Source organism: Octodon degus, unplaced genomic scaffold (assembly GCF_000260255.1).
Source record: "Octodon degus isolate 3935 unplaced genomic scaffold, OctDeg1.0 scaffold00021, whole genome shotgun sequence".
Classification (NCBI taxonomy): domain Eukaryota; kingdom Metazoa; phylum Chordata; class Mammalia; order Rodentia; family Octodontidae; genus Octodon; species Octodon degus.
This window is the reverse complement of record NW_004524597.1, coordinates 8,095,959-8,123,697: the sequence shown is the minus strand read 5'-3', so window position 1 is coordinate 8,123,697 and position 27,739 is coordinate 8,095,959. Positions and strand designations below refer to the sequence as shown.

At 47.6% G+C, this 27,739-nt stretch overlaps 2 protein-coding genes across 2 annotated transcripts in view; both read right to left on the bottom strand.

Annotated features, from left to right (window-relative positions):
• The window catches only part of Nlrc3 (NLR family CARD domain containing 3), a 48,107-nt gene extending 45,969 nt beyond the window's left edge, over window positions 1–2,138 (bottom strand). Inside the window, exon 1 of the mRNA XM_023711551.1 lies at window positions 1,887–2,138. The gene's annotated coding sequence lies outside the window, so the exon portion shown is untranslated. The remainder of the gene's footprint in view (window positions 1–1,886) is intronic.
• Window positions 2,139–4,444: 2,306 nt separating this feature from the next.
• The window catches only part of Slx4 (SLX4 structure-specific endonuclease subunit), a 28,035-nt gene continuing 4,740 nt past the window's right edge, over window positions 4,445–27,739 (bottom strand). Inside the window, exons 4-15 of the mRNA XM_023711400.1 lie at window positions 24,014–24,203; window positions 22,259–22,471; window positions 20,809–21,017; window positions 20,364–20,680; window positions 16,597–16,804; window positions 15,885–15,973; window positions 14,956–15,102; window positions 14,266–14,432; window positions 10,893–13,111; window positions 7,215–7,317; window positions 5,895–6,290; window positions 4,445–5,490 (exon numbers count right to left, since the gene is read on the bottom strand). Of these exons, the coding sequence (XP_023567168.1) occupies window positions 5,148–5,490; window positions 5,895–6,290; window positions 7,215–7,317; window positions 10,893–13,111; window positions 14,266–14,432; window positions 14,956–15,102; window positions 15,885–15,973; window positions 16,597–16,804; window positions 20,364–20,680; window positions 20,809–21,017; window positions 22,259–22,471; window positions 24,014–24,203 (4,601 nt within the window). The 3' untranslated portion in view covers window positions 4,445–5,147. The remainder of the gene's footprint in view (window positions 5,491–5,894; window positions 6,291–7,214; window positions 7,318–10,892; window positions 13,112–14,265; window positions 14,433–14,955; window positions 15,103–15,884; window positions 15,974–16,596; window positions 16,805–20,363; window positions 20,681–20,808; window positions 21,018–22,258; window positions 22,472–24,013; window positions 24,204–27,739) is intronic.

The window sequence follows — 27,739 nt, the reverse complement described above, 5'->3', positions numbered from 1 at the left end:
AGCTTGTTCTAAGTAGGTGCTTTAGACCACTGAGCCATCTCACCAGCCCCCCCTCATCTTTTTAAATAATTTTTATTTTGAAATAGGTTCTCACTAAGTCACTAACTTGCCCAAGCTGTACATGAACGAGATCATCCTGCCTCAGCTTCCCAGCACACAGAGACTACAGATATGCACCACTGTGCTTGGCTTGGAGCATTAGTTTTCTAATTTAATTTTTTATTATTTTATTATTAATTTTATTGAGAAACAAATAGCAATGAGACAGTTTCAAAACCAATTAATAGGACAGTTTCAATAATTAGTACATTGCACATTGTTGTCTTTGTAGTGGTTATTCATAGTACAAGATGCAGACATGATGTCCTGGTCAAACAATATTAGTATAAATCTTTCTTCTCATTGAATTAAGAGAAAGTAGCTACATATCTATCCTATTTTGTGTATACAGATACAAAATGGTTTTTCATTTATATCCCCTTTTTTTGTTTAGTTTTGTCAGAGATGGATATTTCCATTGCCATTTAAATATTGTAGGTCCGTGAATTCAGCAAAATAATCCAATATAGTCCAGTAATCTATAATAGTAGTGGATTATCTGCAGGACTGGCGATGTCAGAAAAAATACACCTAACCTAACATTTACCCTTTCAGTTATTTCATTATCCTGATCAGCCCTACATCCTTCTTGGGTCTAAAATTGCCAGATTTACCAGATGAATATGTAAGATGAATTCAAGATGAGTTTGAATTTCAAATAAATAACAAAAAATGTTAGTACAAATATACCCTTTATAATATTTGAGATATACTATAAAATTTATTATTTCTCTGACATTCAAATTTCCCAAATGTCTTGTATTTTATGTCATTTTGCTCAGACCCCATTCAGACAGGCCTTCATCCTGTTCATACTGGGATACCTTCTCCTACCAGGACAGTGTAGAAGGTGCAGGATGACAGATCCCTTCCTGGCCCTGGCTCTGCCCACTTGGGCTTGGGGACCTGGGTGTGGCCTCCATGCTACTGCGCAAAACCAGGCCACCCGTGTTGCTGGCCATAGCTCTTAAGTCCCCTGCTGCCCTGACTCCTCATCCCCCTCCGCAGGCCTGGGAATCAGTGCTCAGCTTGCCTGAGTGGTCCTGCCAAGGTCAGCCTTCCTGGGCAGGAAGAAGTAGCACTTGTTCTCAAGATGTACCTAACTACTGTGAAGCCCAGGGGAGGGCAGCCATCCCCTGGGAACCTGTGCCCCAGGCCCGAGCCAAGTGCTGAGCCTGCAGCCTGAGGCAGACAAGGGGACCTCTAGCTCAAGAAAGCTCAGGCCTCTACAGAGGGAACCTGGAGGAGCCTGGGGCCCTGGAGCCTGGCTGCGGTGAGCACCCTGCAGCCAACACCCAGCTCAGCCCATCAGGGCCTGTTCCAAGACAGCCTCTGTGTTTATTCTCAGAATGATGAATCTCATCTTACTTGAGGGTACAGCTAGAAGATGCCCAGGTGCTGCACCTCGACCTGTTCAGCATCTATAGGGCAGGAGCTGTGACTCGGCCTGGAGCCTCAGGACCTCTGATGTTGCTACCCCATTTATAGCAGGGAACAGAGGGGGAGGCCTGCTGCCTGAGTCCCACAGCAGGGAAGGAAGGATGGTGTTGAGTCTGCAGAGTCCAGCGATGCCAGCCGGCACTGGTGCCTGCCCTTGGGCCATCCTAAGCACATGTTTGTTTGTCCCACACTAAACCTGCCTGGCCTCCAGGCCCCAGCACCCCAAGAATAGCTTCCTGGAGTCTCCTTGCTGCCCAGAGCAGCTGAGGCCTTAAAGTCTCTGTCCTTCCTGCCAGCTGTGCCCTCTCCCTCCTCTGTCTATATGGAGCTACCTGGACTCTACTTACCTCTGGTGCTTTGCTGCTGCTCCAGGGAGGCCAAGACTGGGGTGCTAGGTGGCTTCATCTCCACACTCACGAGTTTAGAGATGATAGGCAGCAGGGTGTCCTTGATGTCCCCATAGCTAGGCAGCCATGCCGTGGGACCCTAGGCTCTGTCCAGGGCTGAGGAAACAGCCTGAAGAGATAGGGGAGCTTATTATGCTAAACTTAAGAGCCAGGGCCGAGGGTGCACCCCTCCTGCAGTCCCCACCAAGTTCCCAGCTGTCACGTTAGCTCTGGTCTTCACCTCTTCCTGTGCTGGGCTCTACCTCAACCTTCCTTCCTGTGTGATTCAAAAGCCAACAGCCGCACGACAAATTAGTGAGCTGAGGCTGCCCTGTGCTCACCTCTCTGGCTTTGTCACTACCCCATAAATGTAAGAGTGGGGAGTCACACTGGCATCTTGACCGTGAGACCAAGCATCCTTGCAGGCCTGATGTTCAACAGAAAGTGGTACCAAAGTGCCAAAGCTTTGGACATGCCACCCTTGACCCACCAAAAAGGAAGACAATTTCACCAACTGATAGTTGCTCTAGGTAGGTAGTCGGGAACCCATGTCGGCATCTAGAAAGGCTAGGCTGCAGCCACCCTGCTCCCTGGCTTTGACCTTCTGGCCCTCCCCTTGCTTCTCTAACCCTCTTGCTGCCCTTTTCTGCCCCTCATAGGCACCTCTGGCCCAGCTGCATCCCACAATGTCATCCTGTGAGTCAAGAGGCCCCTGAGGGCAGACCTCCTGCACCCCAAAGCACCAGAATGTGGCTGTTCATGACAGGAAGTCAAGTGCGGTCCCTGAGGGTGGACGGCAGATGGTCTGCACTGACAGGAAAGTATGTGGGGAAAAGGACACGGCCCAGAGTGAATAACATGAGAAAAGTTGCAGCAAAGGAAATGTATAGAACATCTTGCAGTGGCAGGGAACAAGCCATTTAATATGGTGCACTGAGGGAAGTAGGTGACAAGGTAGGAGCCAAGTGATGGAGCCCAAGTTTTTTTCAGCAGCCAAGTGGGAGCCTGCAATGGCTATAGAGCAGGAGACTGATGAGCTTTGATGCCCACTGCAGCTTGGGTTGGTGGGAGAGGACATGTGTGACTGTCATTCTCTCGTCCAGCAGCACAATGACAGGGAGGGACCTGGGGGCGAAGACGAGAAATACTGCTTTGTGACACCCTGTCTGCCTCTCTCTTCCCCTCCCCTTCCAGCCATGTCTTCTGAGCATGCAGAGCAAGCCAGGTGCTGGGAGACACCCTAGAGCCTCTTGAAGACCCTGGCAGGCAGAATGCAGAACCAGTGGCTGCAACCCAGCCATAGGGTGCAGTGCAGGCACTTGAAACCAGGCCACTGACAGGATATTGGAAACCACAAGGGCCTGGTGAGCCTGTCACATGCGAGGAGACAGAGAGGCTCAATCTCCAGGGTTGCCAATGATGGATGCTGAGCGGAATGAAAAGCCTCCTCTATAAGGATCTTGAGGGCTCTCCCAGCACCCACTTCCATCCTCCCAGGAACATCTGCCAGCCCACACAGGGTTGAATGGGTCTCATTTTCCTGGCTCCTGGCAGGTTGGTGCTGTGTGTGTGGGGGGGGGGGGCTCTGGAGCTGTTTTCTTCACTCTGGACTTCCATCCCCTGGGGTGGGCTCAGCAGGCCAGGTAGTGGCCTCAGCCCTCCTGACTCAGCAGCAGTCTAGGACTTCCTGCTGCAGTGCTCTTCCTTCTCACAGGGCCCTTGTCCAGGCCAGTGGCCTCTTGCTCCAGTGAGTGGGGCTATGGTCTCCTCAGATAAGCTGGGCTATGGCCGGAGCTGCAGCCATAGGAAGTAGGCAGACCTGAAGTCTGGTCGCATACAACAGAGTGCAGGTGATCTGGCTGTGCCCACTGAGTACTCTGCTGCAGGCTCAAGGGCTTTCCTCTGTGACTACCCCTACAGGCAGGAAGCTTTTGGAAGGTAGCACCCTGCCCCCTTGCCCAGGAGGAGGTCCCTCTGCCCATCCTGCCTCTCCAACCTCACTGTAGTTCCACACTTTTCCTTTCAAGCAAGTAGCTGGACCTAACACTGCATCCCCGAGTCCATCTAATTTTTTGTGGAAGGGGTGAAACTTGCCCTGGACAGGACTACATCTCTGATAATGGCGATCCCCTTACTGCAGTGGCTTATCTTAACCCCCTTTCTCCTCTGGAAGGAGCGGCTGCTTTGCTCAGAGAAAAATAAAATGTTGCTTCACTCACAGGTTCTGGGCCCAGAGCTGCCCTTGCTAGGCACATTTAGCACATCTTCATCCCCTGTGAACCCGCCTTCACCGTGAGCAGTAGGTGCTGGGGCTATGCTGAGGACCCGAGTAGGTGAGGGTCAGACCCAGCTGTGGAAATGGGTGAACACCTGCATCTATTTTCTAAGCGCCAAAGGAGAAAGCTAGCAGGCCTGACACCTGCAAGATAGACAGAGGCTGGACAGTGGCAGGCAGCCGGGCTCCTCGCCTGGCCTTGTGGCCTGTCGGAAGGATAGCATCTAGGTTTTTATAAAGCCTTTTGTTTTTATTGCACATCATATAAAAACAGCTGCGCTGTATTTAAACACAGACAAGGACATTCACATGACATGGAGGCCCACTGTGCCCACCACAGTGCTGGAGGCTGCGACGCAGGAAGGAACCTGCCAACAAAGTCCGTGCTTCTTCTGGGGGCGGAGAGCTGCTGGGCCTTCATGCACTGTCCCATGAAAAGACTGCTGGTGATGATGACACATCTAGGCAGAATGGCTGGGCCAGGGGCTGCACGGGGAACATGGCAGTACAGGAAGATTGGACACCGGGTCTGCTGGCAGCAGCTCTGTGTGCTGGCAATGCAGCCTGGCTGGCTGGGACACGCATGGCCTGCACCTAGTGAACATAGTGGCAGCTGGGGCAGAATCCAGCCTCATGCTGGCCTCTTGGTGGGACGCCCTGCTCCTCAGGGACTCATGGATAGGCCTCTGCTGGGCTAAAGAGACAGACTGGCAATGACAGGGGGAGGGGCAGGCTGTCCATATGGTGGGTGAGGAACTCCAGATGGCCACACCAGAGGTGGAGGCCAGAGGAGGGGGTGGGGGATGGGACCGTCATTGTCCTGGAGGCCCCAGAATGCCTGTGGGAGTCAGTCTCCTGCTGCATGCCGGACCACCCTGCAGATGCCCAGGGGGTGAGGGGTGCTGGTGTAGACATCCACAGCTGTTGGAGGGGCGGAGCTGTCAATCTCACTCCCCTTTCTTCTTGCCCCTCCGCTGCTGCCCCTTCTGCTTTAGCTTCTCCTTCCGGGCTGCAGCGGTGGTGAAGGTAATGCAGAGGGTATCCAGCGTGTCCAGCAGCTTGCCCATGGCCACACGAATGCCGTCCTGCTTCAGCTCAGCCTGCAGTGCCGCCAATTCTAGTGGCTGGTATGTAAGCACCTTGCGGTACAGCTCCGGCTTGGAGCGGATGTAACGTCGCACAGCCTCCTCTGGGTCTAGAGCCCGGCTGGCCTGGGACATGCTGAGCCCCCCATCTTCATCCTCATCATCACCTGCGCACTCAAAGGCAGCTCCAAACTCCCCGGAGGAACTGAAAAGAACAGACATTGCGACACCTTTTCTCTCCATCCCAAGACCAGGAGCCCCTTGGAGGGAAAGAGCATCTCCATGGCTCTTTAAGGCCTGGCACATGCCAAGACAACCACCCAGGGGGCAGGATGCTCCTGACGGTGCCCTACGTGCCACTTGTGGTTCTGGGGCTCTCTAGCAAGGGCAACCCAAATGGGGTCCCCTTTAGCCAGAAGCCCAGGCCCAGGGGCAAGGAAGACAAATCCTGAAGGCTTGCTGGGGGCTCAGAGAATGGCCCTTTAAACTGCCATGGCTTCAAGCAGTTTGAACCCTGGAGTGGGCTGCTCAACATTAGGCAGTAAGCTTCCCTGATACCCATTCTCTGACCCGCTGGTGCCACTGACCCCAGTGCTTACATCTGGTTACCTTTGTGAGCTAAAGGAGCTGTCACTGCTATCTACAGAGGTGGCCATAGATTCCTGGGAGGCTGGGAGCTGGGTGTCAACAACAGGGCCTACGTGTGGCTTCTCAGCTGGTGGCCTGCTCCTCTGGTGTGGGATGCTTCGGCTGGGCAGCTTCTTTCGACGCTGTGCAGATTGCTTGGAACTAGAACCCTCAGTGGCTTCAAGTTGGGTGCAGCCTCCCACCCCGCAAGGCTTGTAGGTCTCAGTGGGGAGTGTGTGGCTGCAATCCAACTCCCGGGGCACCTGTGAGGACTGGATCTCATCCTCAGAGTCTGACTCGAGGGTCTGGTGAGTATACTGGAAAATCTCCTTCAGTTTCAGAACCATCTGGCGTTTGGGCAGGGGACGGACTCCAAACCTGCCAGGGATACAGATGAAATGTGGGCCCATCAGTGTGGCCCATCTACATACTCCACACTACTTTCACAGTAAGAAGGACCAAGAGATGTAAGTAATGGCTTTGTGGGATCCAAACCTTAGATGTTCAACTTTTATGAGCGTTCAGAGGTTAGTATTTGTCCTGTGCCACCTAAATTTATACAGTATTCCAAAAGGCTTCCCCCCACAGTGCTCTGCATGCTGGTGGGAGCAGTGACCTCCCCAGGAGCCCAAGCTGAACAGCAGTATTCTTTATATTTTATATAAAGAACTTTTTATATTCTTTTAAAAATGAAGCTGGATGGGCCGGGGAGACAGCTCAGTGGAATAAGCGCTTCCCTGGCAAGCGCGAGGGCCTGAGTTCAATCCCCGGTTCCGGTAACAAAAAAAAAAGAAAAGAAAAATGAAGCTGGATGCGGTGACATATGCCTGTATCCCAGCACTCAGGAGGCTGAGGAAGGAGGACTGCCAAGAATTCAAGGCCAGCCTGAACTATATAGCGAGACTGTCTCAAACGAAACAAAGCAAACGAAAACTTATTTTAAAAATGAGGTCTCTTTACTCAGACTATATGGAGGGGGTCCCATTCCCATCAACATGGGGCGTGGAAACTGATCACCCAGTGCCTAACCCAAGAAAGCTCGTCTGTTGATGTCTAAGGAATGTGGGAAACTCCCCGGGGAAGTGAGCATTTCGCCCCGCACCTGTTTGGGTAGCCACACAATCCCTGCAGAGCAGAAGCAGAATTTCCTTCCCCCACCCCCACCCCCACCCCCGCCCAGCAAGGCAGCCACCAGACTCGAAGAGCCACATACTGGATCCTTTTGTGCCCAGACCTGCTGAGCCTGGTTAGGCAAAGGAAGGAAACAACCACTGGGAGAAAGCCTGGCAGAAGGGCACCCACCTGTCCAGTTCTTTCTTTAGCACCGGGGTCTCCATGATGGAATACCTTGGCATTGGAGTTATGGGCACTTTGGGGGGCAAATTTTTCTTCCGATTAGCACCTTCTGCATAAAACAGAGGAAGCACAAATATTAACATGAGAGAGGTGGATCTGCTACTGCTTCTGGTCCTAATGCGTCATTAAGAAAAACTGCTACATTTAATAAGCAAATTCAGTAGCATAGCTGGATACAAAGTCAACACACAAAAATCAATAGCTTCCTTGCACACAAATAACAAACACACTGAGAGGAATTAGGAAAACATATTTATAATTCAACAGTAAAAAGATAACTCATGTAAAAATGGGAAAGGATCAGGTTCCTTCAAAGACACTCTGATGGCCCATAAGCACATGAAGATACTCAGCATTATGAGCCATCAAAGATGTGCAAATACAGCTCAGCCACCTCACCTTCACTAGGATGGCTAGAATGAAATGCACAAAACAGGAAGTGCTGGTGAGGTGGGGAAACTGGAATCCTACACACTGCTGGCAGGAGATAAAATGAAGCATCTACTTTGGAAACAGACTGTTTCTCAAAATGCTAAACAAGTTACCACATCACTTGCAATTCTACTTCTAAATTTATATACAAGAAAAATGGAAAAAGAAGAAACGGGCTGGTGAGATAGCTCAGTGGACCAAGCACCTGCTTTGGCAAACACAGGGACCAGGGTTTGATTCCCAGTCTTACATGTTGCACTGGCCCCGCCCCTGTGGTGAGCTGAGCCTGCGACCAAGTCTGGGCATGGTGGCACATGCCTGCAATCCCAGGCTGGGGAGGCTGAAAACAGAAGGATCGCTATGAGTCTGAGGTGCGTCGTGAGACCCTGTACCAAATACATAAAGAAAAAAAACCCACAATCTATCGTGTACAGGTACAAATTTTGTATGACAAATATCACTATATCTAAAATATACCAATAAAACAGAAAAAGAAAAATGAAAATGTGCATACAAAAACTTTTATGTGAATATTCATAATCAGCATTTTTTTTTTTTTTTCCAGTGGAACCGGGGATTGAACTCAGACCCTGGCGCTTGCCAGGGAAGTGTTTATTCCACTGAGCCATCTCTCCAGCCCCATAATCATCATTTTCATGATAACTAAGAAATGGAAACAACTCAAATATCCACTGATGGATGAGCAGATAAGCAAAATGCTACACACTGTCTATCTCGCAGACAGTATCTGAGTACAAAAAGGAATACAGCACTACTATGGATAAACCTTGAAAACCAGGCTGGGGAGAGAGTTCAGTGCACAGCACCTGCCTGCCAAGTGCAAGGTCCTGAGTTCGATTCCCAGCAGAAAAAACAAAATCTTATACTGAACAAAAGAAGCCAGGCACAAAAGGATACTACTGTATGATCCCATTTTTGTGAAATGTTCAGAATAGGCAAATCTACAAGGACAGAAAGAATAAATACCAGGAACTGGTAGAGTAACTGCTAATTGGTATGAAACTTTGTTTCAGTTGATAAAAACATCTGGAATTAGATAATGGCAGCACAGCACTATAAATATTCACCTAACCATATAGCTTTACATTTTAAAAAGGACTATTACATGAATTACATCCCAATAAAGTTACTTTTTTTTTTTTTTTTTTTTTAGTACTCGGGATTGAAGCTGGGGTCTTCACACTGATCTACATCTGTAGACCTTTTTTATCTTTTATGCTGAGACAGGGTCTTGCTAAGTTGCTCAGGCTAGGCTTGAGCAAGCCTGACCAACTGCCTCAGCTGCTCAGATGCTGTGATGGCAGGTGTGCACCACCATATCAGACTAAAATCAGTCTTTTAAAGACAAATGGGGGCTGGTGAGATGGCTCAGTGGTCTAAAGCACCTACTTAGAACAAGCTTAGCAAAGCCCAGGGACTGCGGTTCAATCCCCCAGCACCACATGCCAGCCAGCCCCGCCCCCTGGTGGGCTGAGCTGGCCACACACACATAAATAAATAAATAAACAAAATTAAAAAAAATAAAATAAAGACAAATGGGGGGCATGGAGACCCCTGTGACCTCACTGAAGTAGCAGCTCTGTCTCCTGTTTCAGAGTCTACCTCAGATTAAAATCAAGGCACCCGTTTTTACAGCCCTTCCTGGGAACTGGTGAGAAATGCAAATTCTGGGTCCCTTGGGTCCCCTGAAGCAGAAGCTCTGGTGTGAAACAGAGCAGGGTCAGCCATGTTTTAAGGAACTCTCGGGTGACTTGAAGCCCTTGAAGGCTGAGTGCTGCCGGTGGCTTAGCTCATCCAAGCTCTCAAGGGGGCGGGAGGCACAGGCTGCAGTCATTCAACCTCAACACTGCTGTCCCTAAGTGGAGGGCTGTTGGCCCCGCCCTTCCTCCCTGCAGGTGCCTGGCTCCCAAGAGTGGCTTTGAGTGACCCAGGGTGCCTTAAATAAGCTGGAAGTGGACAGGACCCGCAGCCTCACACTTTCTGTATTTGTGAAGGTTTAACTTCCAGTGCTAAGGATCCAACTCAGGACATGGGAAGTCCTGAGTGCTCCACCACTGAGGTACACCCAGTCTGTTCTGCTTTTTGTGAGGTGATATTCACAGACAATGTGCCATTTACAATATTGGCCAATCATCACCTCTACCTGGTTCCTGAACTTGTGTGTGTGTGCTGGTAGTCCAACTCAGGACCTTGTACTTGCCAGGCAGGCACTGTACTGCTGAGCTATATCTCCAACCCTGCCAGAACATTTGAAAAAAAATTTTGTTTGAGACAGTCTTATTACTTAGTCCAGGCTGGCTTTGTACTTACTATGTAAACCAGGCTGGCCTTGAACTCATAGACAGCCTCTTGCCTCAGACTTGCAAGCACTGGGATCACAGGCATGTACTGCCATGGTTCCAGAATTTTTATCACCCCAAAGGAAACTATACTCAATAGTCACTCCCATCCCCCTCTCCTCAGGCCCAGGCACCCCATCCTCTGTTCTGTCACTCTAGATTTGATATTATATAGAAATGAAATCACTTCATGGGTGACCCTTTGTGTCTGGCTTGTTATCCAGCAGTTTTCAAGGGTCACCTATGTTACAGCAGGTGGATGGATCACACTGTATTTATCCATCTGCTGACAGATACTTGGGCTGCGTCTATCTTCCCACCGCTGCCTAATGCTGCCCTGGACATTCACTGCCAAGGATCTGCTTGTGTTTTCAATTCTTTTGATAGGTGAGCATGGAGATGCTGGGCCTGTGATAATTCTATGCTCAACTCTGGTTTTGGGGATGGAACCCAGCTCAAGCCCACTAGGCAAATGCCTACTACTGAGCCACAATCCCAGGCCTGACATTTACTGTTCTGAGGAACCACACTTGCCTCATCTAAATGAGACACTTACTGCTCAGACTTGCCACCTCTGGGGTTGATGGCTGAGTTTTATAATGGGTCTACCTCTATATGTATTTGTATCAGGTGCCCAAAAGAATACCAGTTTGCATACAGGCCTGTACAGGAAGCACCAACTGTCATGGGCTCAATGCCAGCTGGTCTCCCTCCATGGGGAGGGGGCTACTAGGCAATGACAGGGTCTGGCCAGGTGAGCCACCACTTCATGTCACTCGATCTCCACGCCCCACTAGTAGACAAGACCCCTTCTGACGCTAATGCCACTCACTCGGTGTCTCTGGCCCATCTGATTTCTGAGCTCGGAGGGCACGCGGCGTCTGGGGTGTAGGAGGAGCCTCTGGAGACTTCTGCCCTTCCTCATCCCAGTCATCCCAGAGGGCTGGATTCAGAAAACTCAGCCTGCTGCCCCCCAGGGAGCCAGAACCTGAGGATGGCTCAGAAGATGCTCTTCGGGCTCTGCCTCTCGCCCGGATGGGGGTGCTGCGCAGGAGTCCTGCAGAGTGGCAGCCACCACTGTCCTGAGGCTCTTGGGCCATGCTACTGGGACTGCTGGTGCTCAAGGGACCAGTGCGCTCAAGGTTCAGGTGGTCAATTGGAATTGGTGAGAGGGGCTCAACGTTCCAACAGTCATCCACAGGGATTGGGGGGTCACTGTCCAGCTGTGGGCTTCTGTTTACCTGATGAGAAACTGCCTCCTGCTCATCTTCACTGTCCCCAAGTTCTACCACCTCACTCACTGCTGCCTGCTTTGGTGAGAGTTTCTGGACTGGCCCAGGGAAATCAGGGAGACCTACTGCCATGGGACATGAGGTCCTTGGGAAAGAGAGCTTATGGCGCGTGGACTGGAAATGGGAAGGACTGCTGTGGACCTGCCTTCCTCTGTGGGAAGTTCCTGGAGGCCTAGGTGACATCAGGGGTGTGATGACTGAGAACTTTTGTGTGGCCTCCAACAATGGGCTGTTTTCTGGGGTGGCCCTGGATGAGGACTGTGCTATCTTATCCTCTGGAGGCCTGACCCTGAGGCTTGTGATCTGGGTCTGTGATGAGCAGTCACGGCTCCTGCTGAATACTGGGGTAGCAGGCACAAGCCAGGAGGCATCTGTGGTACTGTCCTCATCGAGGCTGCTGTCACGGTCGGAAATCAGCCAGGAGGTCCTTGTGCTGCCCACAGTATCCTGATCCTGCAACTGTCCCTCCCCATTCTCAAGCTTAGCTTCTCTCCTCAGGGGGCTCTGAGAATGCTCTTGATCTGCGTCGACATCAATGACTGAAAACAGCTCAGGGGACTTGTGACTAACTTCTAGAATATTCTTTTCTTCTGAGGGACCATTAGAAACCAACTTTGTTTTGGTCTGTTCTAGCTCCAACTCTTCATCTGAATCTAGTAAAAGGATGACCTCATTTTCTCTGCTCATGTGGGGGGGATGATCCTGGGACGTGGAACTGGAGAGGTCTGGAACTGACTGGGTCAGGTCAATGGGTAGAGATTTTTCTGGGGAAATCAGGACACCCTTACTTTTGCATTCCAAAATGGAATGACACCCTCTACCTTTCCAGTGGTCTGGCTCTTTAAGTACTGTGAGAACATTACTGTCCTGCTCTGCTGGTATAGATGGAGATGGTAACCTAGGTGAGGGCACCATGGGAACACCATTGTGTGACTGGGGCATAGATGAGGACAAATCACTTGTGTGATGAAGGTGAAGCTGTGATCGGCTGGGATTCCTGTCACTAGGAAGCCATGCTGGGCAGCAAGGATGTGGCTGTGGAGTGGGTTCATATGCCATCTTCACCTCTTTCTTCTTGACGTCATCCTGCTCCTGGTGCTCACTTATTATTTGGGACATTTCAGAGAATTCTTGAGGCAATGAAAAAACCTGTTCATAAGCAGGGACCTCAAATGAATGCACAAGCACGTCTCCTCTCCCAGCCTCACTGGCCCCAGGAGGGCTGCAAAAGCTGGGGCCAGGCACCTCCTTTGGTGCTGTCTGCTGCGGGGCCTCTGCATACTCTGCCCTGTCTGAGCACCCACCTGAGGGCAACAGGAGGGAGGGCCCTGCATTTTCCCCATGGACTGGAGACTTATATTTTCCTGGCCCCAGCAACTCTAATTGTTCTCCCTTTTCCAACTGTTTGCTTCCTAGGTTATCTGCCATGGGAGGTCCAACAACTGGACTGTCCTCTCCTGGCTGGTCAGGCTCCTCCTCTGTATCTGGTGCTTTTTCCCACTGTAGCAGCTTTCTCTGAGTAGCTGCAAATTCATAAATTTCTTCCATGTCTGCTTCATTCACTTTTTCCCTCTCTTCTTCAGATTTCAAAAAAGTCTCTGCTTCCTCCTCTTCATCTGTCCATATTGACCTCAAGAGTTCTTGGAAATTCTCTGCTCTACTTTCACAGGTCTCATCTTCCTCCTCCTGCCGTTCACCCTCCACGTCCGTCACAGCAGGTACTTGCTCACACAGGTGAACAAGGTCACTCACACCAAACCTGCAACAGAACACTGAAAGTCATTGCCATTCTGCAAGGAGTTGCCTGTGGGCACCCAGGTGGGTGGCCAGAGAAGTCTTTAGGGGAAGAACAACAGTGAGACTCACTGTGGCTTTTCCCCATTCTCCTAGGATGGAACCCACACATCTGCCCACGAACCATCTCAGTGCTAGCTCTAGAAACCCAAATGCTTTAATTTTGCTCCTGCAAACACAGAGGTACATGAGACTGAGTTTGAGATCATGGGATTGAGGGTGAGAAGACTGCAAAATCAGGCAGATCACAATGTTCTGAGAAGCCCTCAAGATCCCATGCATGATGCGCTGGTGAGATGGCTCAGTGGGCTAAAGCACCTACTTAGAACAAGCTTAGCAAAGCACAGGGACCGCGGTTCAATCCCCCAGCACCACATGCCAGCCCCGCCCCCAGGTGGGCTGAGCTGGGGACACACACACACACACACACACACACACACACACACAAATAAAATTTAAAAATTTAAAGATCCCAAGCCTGAGACAAACCACAGCAGGCCAGCTCCAGCTCCCTGAGAGGCCACCTGACCATTAGCTTGTTGGCTCTGCAGCCCAATTAGCACATTTCAAACTGCTGGGGCCCAGGCATCCTTCCCCAAGGGATCTGAGGGCTGGTACAGCCTGGGAGGAACAAGGCTTCCAGAGCTCAGGGAGCTGCTTGGCTACTACTGTTCTACTCTTACCGGGACCATCAAAAAGCTCTGTATGTGGGATGTGAAGGCTGCCTTCTTCCCTTGCCTGGTAGTCTTCCCTACACTGTAAATGTCTACCCCTTCAGATAGCCATTCTGATTGCCTTGTGGCTCCAGGGCCTTGGAGAGGGGTGCCATTGATCACAGACTTGGAACGAAATGGTTTAAACAGGACTCAAGATCTTGTTGGTCTTGGGGCTGGGGAGATGGCTCAGTAGAATAAGCACTTGCCTGGCAAGCACAAGGGCCTGAGTTCAAGCCTGAGTTCAATCCCCGGTTCCGCAAAAAAAAAAAAAAATTTAAAAAAAAAAAAAGATCTTGCTGGTCTTACCCCTGACTCCCACAGCACAATCCTCCTGAACTATCAACCTCTGACCCTGTCACCATCTCTCACAGACTGGGGAGTCCATGGAAAGAACAATCCCAACCTGTGGGCCAGGGTGCCCAGGTCAGCTGCCAGGTGGGGCGGCAGACCAGTGTCCGCTGTGTAGAGAAAGCGCAGGAACACACAGGTGGCCTCAGTGCTCACGCTGCTCAGCAGCACACGCTGAGTCTCATCTCCATCTTCTATGGCGCAGAAGCCTTCGCTATTTACCTAGGATGAAACGAAATACAGAGGTTGGCTTATGGATCAACTGCAGCAAACAGACCATATGGGACATTCATGACTCTCCAGCCTCAGAGTCCCATACTGCAGAAGGACATAGGCCCATAGCATGCATTTTCTTGGCCAGAATTCTGCAGGTTCAGCCATAGTATTTCTTTGTTTTCCAAATCATTTTAGGAATAAATGTTAGGATTTCAGGGAGCTGGTTAGTTTCCCTTGACAGATTCTAGAACTTTCTGGCAGACTGAGCTTGCAAATCAGGCTTAAAGAGAACAATAGTGACCCTTGATAATGATGCAGACAGAGGAAAGTAGAAATAATTCAGGGAAGGCATCCATTCAATGGAACCAAAACTCTTGACATTTCCCAACCTCGAGGTTATGCCACCTCTCCCTTCCCTCCATAGAAGCAGAATGATGCTGGCAATAAGGGAACCATATTCTGGGGCAATGGTGGGAAAGTCAGGGGCAGAAGGGAGGGAGCAAAGTAGAGGGGCATGCTGTATACTCACATACTGAATGAGAAGTGGACACCGAGCATAAAGCACAAACTTGTGAGCATAAACTATATCCCCGCTGTCTGTCTGGAACTGAACATCGCTCAGGTGTGGGTTGTTGACCATTGCACCAAAATCAGCAGCCAGCATCCCAAGGGAGAGCTGTACAACAGGACAGGAAGAGAATCATCAGCCCCTCCAGTACTGTTTCTCTAACTAAGCTGCAAGGTCCCCAACTAAGAATTGCTAGGAAAAGCAAAGAGCCAGGATCCCCTCTCTGTTCCACCATGGGGTTACCATAAGGTCAGTGATACAGAATAGCAAAATTCTACCTTTTTCCTCTGGTTCTCTATTGTAGTACACAGCTCGTTTCAGGCAGCAGTGACTAGCAAGAGGATGTGACTGGTTATACCCACAATGATGGACCAGGGCCCTGAGCCCAGCTGTTCTGGGACTTGCCACTTCCCAGCTGGGCATTGTACCGACCTTAGGCTGGTCACTGGGGGTGATTGTGATCCTTTAAGGAAAGCCCAACTTCTAATGGTATTCATTACCAACACAGGACTCTGGATGATTAATTACAGCCTGGCTCAGGACCCTGCTCAAAAGAGGCATGGTCAGCTCCTCATGTGGGAAGGAAACCATGGAGAAGCCAGCAGGACAGAGGCCTAGAACAGGTGATGCACAGAGGGCCAGTGTTTTCCTGGGACTCTGAAGCCAAGTGGATGCTGGGGTCAGCTGCTAGGATAATTAATTCAGTGTCCTCAGACAAAAGCCCTTGCAGCAGGGCCCCAAGAGAGATGACAGGAGGCCCAGTGGACACTCAGCTGGTCCATTCAGGGGCTGTTCAGTACATTGGTCACTGGGGAAGCAGAGACTAGGGGACCAAGTAAGAGTGGCCAAGGCCACAGCTCAGCCCACAGCGCCCAAGTCCCTGTCCTTACCGAAGTGTGGTCGACCCTCTCAAGGGGCTTCTCCTTGGGTGGCAAGGCAAAACCGGTCAGAGGAAGGCTGCTGGGCACCAAATCCAACCCTGAGAGAAGGGTTTATACATTTAGAAAGTATCACCTCCCAGGAACGCCAACTGCCAATTGGCTGTGCTGGGCCCAGTGGCACCTGATGACAACTCCATCAAAGCAGACTGGTAAGGGGCTGGAGAGATGGCTCAGTGGTCTAAGGCACCTACTTAGAACAAGCTTGGCAAAGCATCAGGGACCGCGGTTCAATCCCCCAGCACCACATGCCAGCCAGCCCCGCCCCCTGGTGGGCTGAGCTGGCCACACACACACACACACCACACTCTCTCTCTCTGTCTCTCTCTCAAATAAATAAAAAAAATAAAAAAAAATAAAAAAAAAAAAAAAAAAAAGCAGACTGGTAAGACATTTTAACAACCTTCCCCAAAAGGGAAGCAAAAGGGCAATAAAAGAGACAAAATTACCCCAGATGGCCCTGTCTTTGTTTGAAGTTTAAGAAAACTATGACAGTCATAAGTGGCTACATTATATTTACCTCTGAGAGAAAATGAAAGCACCCAGAGTGTGCATTTTCCCTAGAACCAGGACGCACCTTGCGGCCTCAGTTCTGAGCTGCCCTCTCAGTCTGTTCCCACCTCGAATTGGGTGGCTAGCCCAAACGTCCTACCTAGTGTCTCACCTGCAGCCCTTCCAGAACTGGTCATGCCCCCATTGCAAGGCCACAGGCTAGTACTCTGTCCTTCCTCTGCCAGGTCCACAAGGTCCTGCAGGGCCTGCTGCTCCCTCTGGCTGGCAGACAGGGATGGGTCTCTGGGGCTGCAGACCGCGTGGGAGCTGCTGCAGTGGGCTGGTAGACTTTGTGTTAGCCTGGGTTCCTGTGTGAGAACCTGTGAGAAGGAAGAAAGCCAAAATACTGTCTGGTCATCACAGGACTGTCCTGCTACAAGGCTGTACATGCTTAGATTTCTAAATTTCTGTGTAAAAATATGTGTTTATTTTTAGTGTTATTCCTATTTTTTTAAATTATTTTTTCTTCTTCATATTCTGTAGGGATTTAAAGTTTAACATATCAACACTTGATGGAAAATACCTGTTCCATGTTAGGCCTAAGAAGTTTGATATTTAGACAGATAGGGTAAACCGAAATGCCTATGTTGCAGGGTAATAATAACCATCTCTTCTGGAGGGTTAACAACCTAAGTTAGCAGATCAAAATTGGAGAAAAGGAAGGCCTGCAAGGTCAGCCAACATTTTGGCCTTAGCCTTTCAAGGTCAGTGAAGACTCAGGACATAGGAGAACCTGTACTGTAACATCATGTAACTCAGTTGTGCTCCAAATTTTATGATCAAGGAGATTATGGAGCCACAGAGGAATGTGATCGATGATGTACAGTGTGCCTGGGGAGAGTCAAATGGAGAGAAAAAACATTCTCTCAGGCTTTCACAGAGAACAAATTGGTCAAGCAATGGCCATGACTCATCCACATGGCAGACACTGACAAAGGATCTACAAAGTGCAGTACAGGGTTACAGGATAAATCCTGAGGGTACTTGACTAACCTTATCAGATATAAAAGTTACATTTCTTGTTATATAGGTCTTGCTTTATCTTGGTCTTAACCATCCAGCAGAAAAGTACAAAAATGAGGTATATAAAGTAAAGCCATATTAATATGCTGAGCTGTGAAAGGCTCATGTCAACAACTTCTGTGGATAACTCACTACTATTGTGGACTTCTGGACTGTGTTGGATTGTTTTGCTGAATTCACACACCTATAGTATTTAGATGCCAATGGATTACCCATCTCTGACAGGACTAAACAAAAAAAGGAGATATAAAAGAAGGACCATTCTGTATATACAGAATAGTTAGGACAGATATACAGCTTTCGCTTAATTCAATGAGCAGAAAGATTTGTACTTATAGTGTTTGGACAGGATATCCTGCCTGCTTCTTTTTTTAAAAAAATATTTTATTTTATTTTTATTTTTATTTTTTTTGGCAGAACCGCGGATTGAACTCAGACCCTTGTGCTTGCCAGGAAACCACTTATTTTACTGAGACATCTCCCCGGCCCCTATTTTTTTTTTTAATTTTTTTCCATAATTTTATTGAGAAACAAATAGCAATGAGACAGTTTCAAATCAAATTGGTAGGTCAGTTTCAATAATTAACACATTGCATACTCTCTTCCTAGTGGTTATTTGCTGTACAAAATGCAGACATGATATCCTATTTACAAACACTATTAGAACAAATCCCTCTATTCATTAAGAGAATGTAACTATATAGCTATCCTAACGATTTTGAATACACAGATACAAAATGGACATTCATCTGTATCCCCTTTTTTGTTTAGTTCCGTCATTTGAATATTATAAGTGTGTTAATTCAGCAAAATATTCTAAAAGAGTCCAGTAGTCCATAATAGTATTGGGTCTTCCACTTGACTTGCAATGTCAGAAATTGCTGACCTGAGTCCCCTACACCTCAACATAACACCATGGTTTTACTTCTTATACTTCGTTTTTATACTTTTCTGCTGGGTGGTTAAGACTAAGATAAAGCAGGACCTATACAACAAGAGTTGTAGCTTTTGGGTCTGATAAGATCAGTGAAATCCCCTCAGAATTTATCCTGAGATCCTGTACCTCAGACTGTAGATCTTTTGTCAGTGTCAGCCATGTGGATGAGTCACAGCCATTGCTTGGTCAATGTGCTCTCTGTGAAATTCTGAGAGAATGTTTTCTCTCCAGGTGACTCTCCTTAGGCACACTCTACATCATTGATCACCTTCCTCTTTGACCCATAATCTCCTTGATCAGAAAATTTGGGATACTACTGAGTTACATGATGATACAGTACAAGTTCTCATATGTCCTGAGTCTTAATTGACCTTGGAAGGCTAGGGCCAAAATGTTGGCTTTCCTTGCGGCCCTCCTTTTTCTCTAATTTTGGTCTGCAAACTTAGGTTGTTAACCCTCCAGAAGAGAAGCTGATTGTTATTACCATAGTTGTATGGTAATACAACTAGGCTGTTAAGCTTAACCTCACTATCTGTCTGAATATCAAACATCTTACTGCCTGCTTCTTGTAATATGGATAACCACTAAGAAGATAATGTACAATGTATTAATTATTGAAACTGTCCTATTAATCAACTTTGAAACTGTCTCATTGATACTTGTTTCTTACTAAAATAAAATATCTTATTTTATTTTTTTTTTTGTAGGTTCACGTCTTTATTTATTTAGTGTGTGTGTGTGTGTGTGTGTGTGTGTGTGTGGCCAGCTCAGCCCACCAGGGTGCAGGGCTGGCTGGCATGTGGTGCTGGGGGATTGGACCGCAGTCCCTGTGCTTTGCTAAGCTTGTTCTAAGTAGGTGCTTTAGATCACTGAGCCATCTCACCAGCCCAAACTGAATTAAACAGCTTTTTTTTTTTTTTTGGCAGAACCGGGGATTGAACTCAGGCCCTTGAGCTTGCCAGGGAAGCACTTATTCCACTGAGCCATCTCCCCAGCCCCCAATAAAATATTTTAAATACAAAAAAAAAAATCCTGTCTGGTCACTGTCACTGACATACACACACATGCACAGCTAGACTTAAAACCACTGAGCACAAGAAAGTGTTGTCCCCAGTAGCGGCCTGGAGCAAGCTAGGGAAGCTCTCCCCATCACTGAGTCAAAAAGATCCTGCCATGGCCAGGCCATCGTGTGGCATCTCAATCTGCAAAGGTTCATCAGAGTCAGAAAGGCCCTAGGCCTGCTGCTCTTCTGTCTAGAAACTGATTCAGACCAGCTACAGCAGGACTGTATGGAGCATCCATGTAGAATGCAGGTTCTTAGGCCCAGCCATCTTGGGCATGGGCCCTGGAGACTACACTGTATTTTACTTTACATTACTTTATTTTAAATTTTGGGACAGGATCTTGCTAAGTTGTCCAGACCAGGCATGGACTTGCAATCCTCCTGCCTCATCTTCCCTGTTTCCTGGGATTACAGGCATGTGCCACCAGGCCCAGTTTGGGTTCTGAATTTTAAATGAACTCTCCAAGAAAACACTGAACTCTTGGTATCAAAGTTCTCTCTTTTCTAATAACTTCATTGTTTGCTCATTTGTTTTATGAGATAGAGTCTCACTATGTGGTTCAGAGTGACCTTGAACTCATTATACCACCCAGGCTGTCCTCAAACTCACAGTGATCCTCCTGCCTCAGCCTCCTGAGTACTGGGATTACAGGTGTATGCCACCACACCTGGCTATCAGGAACTGCTATTTGGTTTCTACAAAGAGAAATAAGCTATAGCAGAGGGGCTTTGGCTTCTTCCCCCATCTGCTTTAGACTTTCTGCCCCTTAACTATGGTAACCATGGCTGAGTTTCTGGAGCTGTTCACTTCTTCCCAAAGCCTGTCCACTAGTATGCCAAGAGGGGTAGGGCTCACCTTGGTCAGCCGCTTGGGCACAATGGGAGGGACCAGGCCCGCTGTGTAGAAAGACTCCATAGCCCAGGCTCCAGTGAGGGCACTGCCCTCCCACAGTAAGTTCCCCTTTTCTTCAGGCAGCTGCAGACGCCAACCTGTCTCTTCTAGCTTTTCCCTGAGAATCTTGCTGACAGGAAGTGGTGGTGTGCTAGACAGTTCCATTTCCTCTGAAAGGAGCTGGGCCACGCGATCCTCTATCTGTCTACCTGTGGTATCAGAGTCCTGGACTAATAACTGTGGTGGGGACACCAGGAGTTTTCTCTTGCGACTTTTCCTCCCTAGAAATAAACAGAAGAACAGTCAGTATTGCATCTGTCCACTCATCTGGAAGCTGTTGCTCATCAACTCTCAGCTGGCAGCAGAGCTGCGAGCTCTGCCCAGAGCCTCTGCTCCCAGACACATGTACCTGCTCCTGGCCTTGTCCTCTCAGCAAAAGCACTTTCCAGTCTGAGTGCAGGCACAGGTGGACCCTGCTCCACTTCAGATCGGGACAGAGCCATGGCTACCAAAAGGTCTTCAGATGGCACCTCAGGTTTACTGATCTTCCGCCTCTTCTGTGGCTCCTTCTTGTTTGTGGCTCTTTTCCGCTTCCAACCTTCAACAAGGTTGCTAAAGCTGAAAGGCAACCACAGAGAAAGGTCAGAGAAGGCCTCTCCCCAGACTGGGCCTGTCTGCCTCATGTGGGATGAACTAGAAAGGGGAGTACATTTCCTGCACAGAGCCATCACGCTTTGGCTCTCATGGGCTCATTCAATCCTGGCGAAACATCAGAAGTTTCAAAAAGGAGAGGGTCTGGGCAATTTTTGTGACACTATATGGCCAAGTTCTTAGCAGACGGACACAACTGTCAGCATAGCAGCTACCCTAGATGTAAGCTATGGCAGGAGGATCATTCAAGTTCAAGGTCAGCCTAGGTTATATAATGAGTTCAAGGCCACACTCTATTACAAAGTGAAACTCTGTCTCAAATAGAAAAAAAAAAAAAGGAAAAAAGAGCTGGGTTGTGGCTCAGTTCAAAGGCCCTTGTCTCAATCCTCAGTACCACAAAAACAAAAATAAAACAGAATCCTCTCTACTCTGAGATCTCAGATCTCTGCCAGCCCTGCCACCCATAGCTTTGTGTAAGGCAGTAGTCAGGACAAACAGCCACTAACCTTGGCCTTCCTTTGCTTTGCTTTCACCAGCTGTCAAAGGGAAGAAGTCCCCAAATGAGAAGTCAGGGGCCCACGCTAACTTCATTCTGCTTGAAGTTGGCATTAACTTGGTTGTCCTCAGTGGCAGGGGCACTGTGAGCAAAGCTGACCCTCACTATTGGTGTGTCTGTGGTCTGCATGCAAGGATTTGTTTCCCAGCTCTCAGAGAAGCTTCCTATTTTAACATGCAAGCACTAACTCTGGAAAAATTTTTTTAAAAAAAGAAAAAAAAAAAAGTCTTGTGGTGCTGTTTCGTCCTTTTGGACTGTGCTGAATAATCTGATATGAACAATATGAAAACTGAACTATACTAAGACTGAAGTCATGCTGACCAGCCAAGACACAGAAAAGTTAAAGTAAGTACCAAATCCTTCGACTCTCTAGAGCCACCACAGGATCACTGTGGACTGGAAAAACCATAAGAAGGACCTCAAGGAAACTATCAGATTCTCTCCACCGACACCAATGTGTGCATGCAAAATCTGTGCCCTCCTGAGTCCCTTCTAGGCTGCACCTGACTTCCTCTTCAAATATATCTACCATGTACAGAATCCAAGAGGGCTCTACTGTACTCCAACCCTACAGGAAGCTTTGTAAAAAGTCAAATCCAGTACAAACACCATTACTTGGCTTCTTTAATTCTCTTCTCTTCGTTTACATCACCTGGGTGCCGGAGGGCTGCTGCCCGCCTCAGGCAGAGCTGTCTGCATCCGCACGGCCTGCAACAGGAGCTGGGGCTCCACTTCCATCTTTACTGCACATTGCTTCAGGTGGCTGATCCGGCTCTTAGAGGTGACAAATGGTTTGCCACAGATTGGACACTCAGGGATCTGAGGCATGGAAGGTCCTAATGCCTTTTCAGCCTCATCTAAGCACCTGGAGGAAGACAGTAAACAGAAGAGAACCATTCTCTCCAGTGATGTGGATCATAGCAAAGGCTACATCCAAGTCAACATGGACATGATAGCCTACATGCATTCCCCCAAACCATCTTTTCACATGGGCAGCACAGCTCCTGGCCATTGGCTCCAAACACTAAATTTAGGTATGTTAGCAAAGGTGGCCACAGAAAGCAAGGATAAATTAAACACAGTTACCTTATGAGCGAGAAATTTTATTCTTTTTTTTTTTTTTGCGAAACCAGGGATTGAACTCAGGCCCTTGCGCTTGCCAGAGAGGCACTTATTTCTCTGAGCTATCTCCCCGGCCCCAAGTTTGTTTGTTTGTTTTTGGCAGAACCGGGGATTGAACTCAGGCCCTTGTGCTTGCCAGGAAAGCACTTATTCCACTGAGCTATCTCCCCAGCCCCCAGAAATTTTATTCTTAAACATATGCCTGGGGAGCTTGCATGTTAGCTCAGTTGTTTAAAGCACCTGCTTGGGCAAACCCAGTCAGGTGCAGGGGACTGTGATTCGATCCCCAGCTCCACATGCCACACCAGACCCACCCTTAAGGCAACCTGAGCCAGCCAAAAGAAATCCTTCTTAAACATATGCCTTAAAGGACTAAAAGCTAGGGTTTCACCATGACATAAACTTTTGCCAAAGGTGGAAACAACCCAAGTGTCTATTGATAAATGAAACAATAAATATGCAGTATTTTCATACAATGGGCTACTTACTACTCAACTGTGAAAAGGAGTGACACATTGATAAAGGTCCCATGGGTGAACTCTGAAAACAAGATATTTTTTTTGTTTTTTGTTTTTTTGCCGAACCAGGGATTGAACTCAGGGCCTTGCGCTTGCCAGGGAAGTGCTTATTCCACTGAGCCATCTCCCCAGCCCCTTGAAAACAAGATATTAAGTGAATGACAGACACAATGGGTGGCAAGTATTGCATGATTTCACTTACATGAAGCGTCCAATAAGCAAGTCCACAGAGACAGAAAGTTGGTTAGTCATTATCAGGGAAATGAGGGAGAAGGAGCAACAGGGAGTAAGTGGCCCAAAGCCAAAACTGATGGTGATGCTGGCTGTACAACTGTGTGGTTGTAACAACAAAAGCCATGGGCCAATGTACTTTAAGTGGTTGGAATGAATGAGATTTTTTTTTTCATGTATTTAGTAGAGGGTCTACAAAGTCTTACAACACAGATTGGACTCGTAGTGATCCTCTTATTTTTAGCCTCCCAAACCCTTGGATTACAGGTGCACACCACCACACCCAGTCTCAGTCCTGTCTTAGTGCACCCGGGGCGCATGTGGGGATCAAGGTGTGCCTGCCTAAGCAGTCTCTTTAGTCTGCTGAGCTATCTGCCTGGCCACAAGTTCTATCTTGATAAAATTATTTAGAAAGAAAAAGGTATGCTAATCACACTGAGGTGCTATTATCATTTAAATGTCTAGAATCCTGCTAGAGCCATGGGAGCGCCCTCAGGTCACTCCACGGGAAAGGAGAAGGTCTGCACTGCTCCTACCTGTTCACGTGCTGCTCCCTCCGGGTCACGTTCATAGCTGAGAGGTTCTTCTGACACATCTGGCAGAAGAACAACCCCTTCTCCTCCAGGCTATCATCCTGGGCAGATGTACCTTCCCTGCCAAACTCTTGTTGCAGGACCAAGGCCACTGTAGCATCACTATCTGTGGCAGGGAGCCCTGGTCCATTCCCTGGGGAAAAGCACCAAAGATCTGTGAAGACTGGCTTGTCCCAGACCTCTGTGTCATGCCTGTGCCTCTCACAGCACAGACACCAGGGAGAGCACAAAGATACCAGAACCCAGTACTGCTCGGCATGCCTGGGGTGCTGTCCAGTGAAATTGGGCACTGGGGCTCCTAGAACTTCTCTCACCAAACTACAATATACACACAGCGCAGCTAGGGAGCCTGTGAAAATGTGGGCAAGGATTCAGGGAGTCCCAGTGGAGTCTGGGACTCTGTCTCTAATAGTCACCAGGTACAGTGATGGTGGGGGGACAGACCCAGGAACCTGCCTTTCATCTTTCCCCTTTCTACTCAAGCCTGAGCCTCAGGTATTGCAAGGTCACACAGCTCCCATCCCAGTGAGTCTGGGTTTCCTCCTCAAAGTTCGGCCCTTCTCACTGTTGACCTTTTATTGCCCATGCTAGAAGAGGCAGGGAAGAATGAACAACTTTTGGCAGTTAAAAGGCAGAATCTCCTGCTTAACATCAGACCAAAGGATGGGCAGGTTCTATCTGGAGACCACCCAAGTTGGCTCATTCACAAGGGCTATGTTCAGAACTTCACAGATCCTCAGTTTTGAATATGCTGGCCTAATGCTCCTGCCACCAAAGCCAGAAAAGCAGCACACTTTCATTCTGGCTTTTTTTTTTTTTTTTCCGCCCTTGGTGTGTATGTAGTGCTGTGGATTGAACCCAGGGCCTCATAATGCTAAATATGCACCCTACCATTTAGCTGAACATTCAGTACTTCCTCCTTTATTTTTAAAACAAAGAAATGGTCTATTCTGGGGCTGGTGAGATGGCTCAGTGGTCTAAAGCACCTACTTAGAACAAGCTTAGCAAAGCACAGGGACCACGGTTCAATCTCCCAGCACCACATGCCAGCCAGCCCCGCCCCCTAGTGGGCTGAGCTGGCCACACACACACACACACACACACACACACACACAAATAAATAAAGGGTCTATTCTTTCCTATGCATTTGTTGGTATGATGTGAAAATAGATGGAGAAAAACTGATTCAATGTAGAGCAAATAGTAGGCCTAGGTACTGGCTGAGTGGCTCCTGGATCTCCCCATTTGTGCCATGATAGGACCAGTCCTCAGTAGGTCAAGTCACTGCACACTGTGGACCCTTGGGGCAGCCTGAGAGTATTCAGCACTTTTAAGGGGAAATAAGCAAATAGGCAAAAGACCTATCATGGGCAATAGGTGTATCACTGCGATTTCTTCTTGCTTTTCCTTTTATCAGAGATGAGGCTCTGCATTGCACAGTGATAGACAAGGCCATTTACATTATGTGACTTCTGCAGCGGTACGAGATAAACCACATAACACCTGTGGTACGTGGTCACCAAACCGTGCAGCCTGGAGCCACTCTGACCTCTGATTTACTTATAGTGTACCCAAAATACAAAAATTAAGATTGACTGTTAAAGCCTCAGGTTTACTTATAGTATATCAGATAAACACAATCATTAGAGGAAGGGGTTAAGTCATGTCATAAGGAAATAAGCAAACCCAGAAAGCACAAAATCTTATAAGACAACTAGTCTGGTCTCTTTAAAAGTTAATGTCAAGCCGAGCATGGTAACACATATTTGTAATCCCAGTACACGGAAGGTTGAGGCAGGAGGATCGCCTTGAGTTTGAGGCCAGCCTGGGCTAGTGAGACACTGTCTCAAAAAACAAAACAAAACAAAACAAAGTTAATGTCAACACAGAACAAAACCAAACCAAGGGAACTACTCTAGAATCTAACCTTAAGAAATTAAGCTACAATATTATGCAGTGTGTGAATTTATATCGAATCCTTGTCATAGAAAGAAAACTAGCTATGAAAGATATACTTGCACCCCTAGGGATATCTAAGTGGATACCAGGAAGTCATATGGCAGTAGGCATGATAATGGTACTGTGGTCAAGCAGGTGGGAATGTCTTGATGTCTATACCTTGCTTTCCAAAGAGGCAGAAGAAAAATACATATATCTATAAAGACATAAAACATACATTGGCAGGAACTCAAGGCCATATTCATAAGGCAAATAAACCGGACACATGTGTATAAACATTGTATTATCTTCCTAGTGTGAGGAGGTGAAAGAATAAGATTCAAAATGTACAACAGATATTGTAAAATGAGAAGAAACTTCAAAAAGAAACAGAAACTGTGATGGGGAAATGCAGAAAAGAAGAAGATAGTTACATACTAATTTCTCTTAGTTCATTGAAAAGAAGGGCTTGTGCTAATATTGTTTGGACAATTAAATGTCAATTTTTTTTAAACTTATTTGATAGGATCTCACTACGTAGTTCAGACTCATAGTGATCCTTCTGTCTCAGCCTCCCCAGTGCTGGGATGATTACAGGTTTGTACCACCACACCCAGCTTTGGGGCCAGCACGGCATGCGGTACCAGGGATCGAACCTGGGTCCTTGCACTTACCAGGCAGGCACTTACTTAGATTATCAAGCTATCTCCCCAGCTAAATGCCAGTATCTTATACTCTTAATTTTTTTTTTTTTTTCCAGAACCGTGGATTGAACTCAGATCCCTGTATTTGCCAGTCAAGCACTTATCCTACTGAGCCATCTCCCTGGCCCCCTTTACTCTTAATTTAAAGATAACAATATGCATTTTTTTTTTTTTTTTTTGGCAGAACTGGGTATTGAACTCAGGCCTTGCGCTTGCCAGGAAAGCGCTTATTCCACTGAACCACCTCCCCAGCCCCCAATATGCAATGTATTAATCATTGTTATCCTCCTATTACCTTTTGAAATTTTATTCTCTTTAAAATAAAATATTAGGGTCAGGGCTATAGCTCAGGGGAATAAGTGCTGACCTGGCAAGCACAAGGTCTTGAGTTCAATTCCAGGTACTGCATGCCATGCCATCCCCACCCCACATGCCATGCTGGCCCAGAAACCAGGTGTGGTACCACACGCCTGTAATCCCAGTGCTGGGGAGGCTGAGAAAGGAGGATCACTGTGAGTCTAAACTTTATAGTGAGATCTTCTACCAAAAGAATAAGAAATTAAAAAACAAAAAATTACATAAAAATAAAAAATAATTAAAAGACATATAGATATAGGCATAGATATATAGAGATGGAGATAGAGATGAAGATATATAGATATAGATATGACAGGAATATTTAGAACCACTTTTGGTCCAGATTGTTGCCAACTCAAGAATCATAAATACAGCCAATTAAGAAAAAGATACAAAAAAAAAAAAAAAAAAGCAAAAATTTGTACATGTGTACAATGGAAAAATGTCAATTGTTCAATCAGATTTTAATTGTTAAACTCTGATTTAGGTGGAGGGTCACTACAATTTGTGTGAGACAGGGTCTCACTATGTAGTTTAGGCTAGACTTGAATTTTATGTTGCCCAGGATGACCTCAAACTTGTGGCAATCCTGCCTCACCTTCCCAAATGCTGGAATTAGAGGCATATACAACCATGCCCAGCTATGTTCAGTATATATATATATATATAT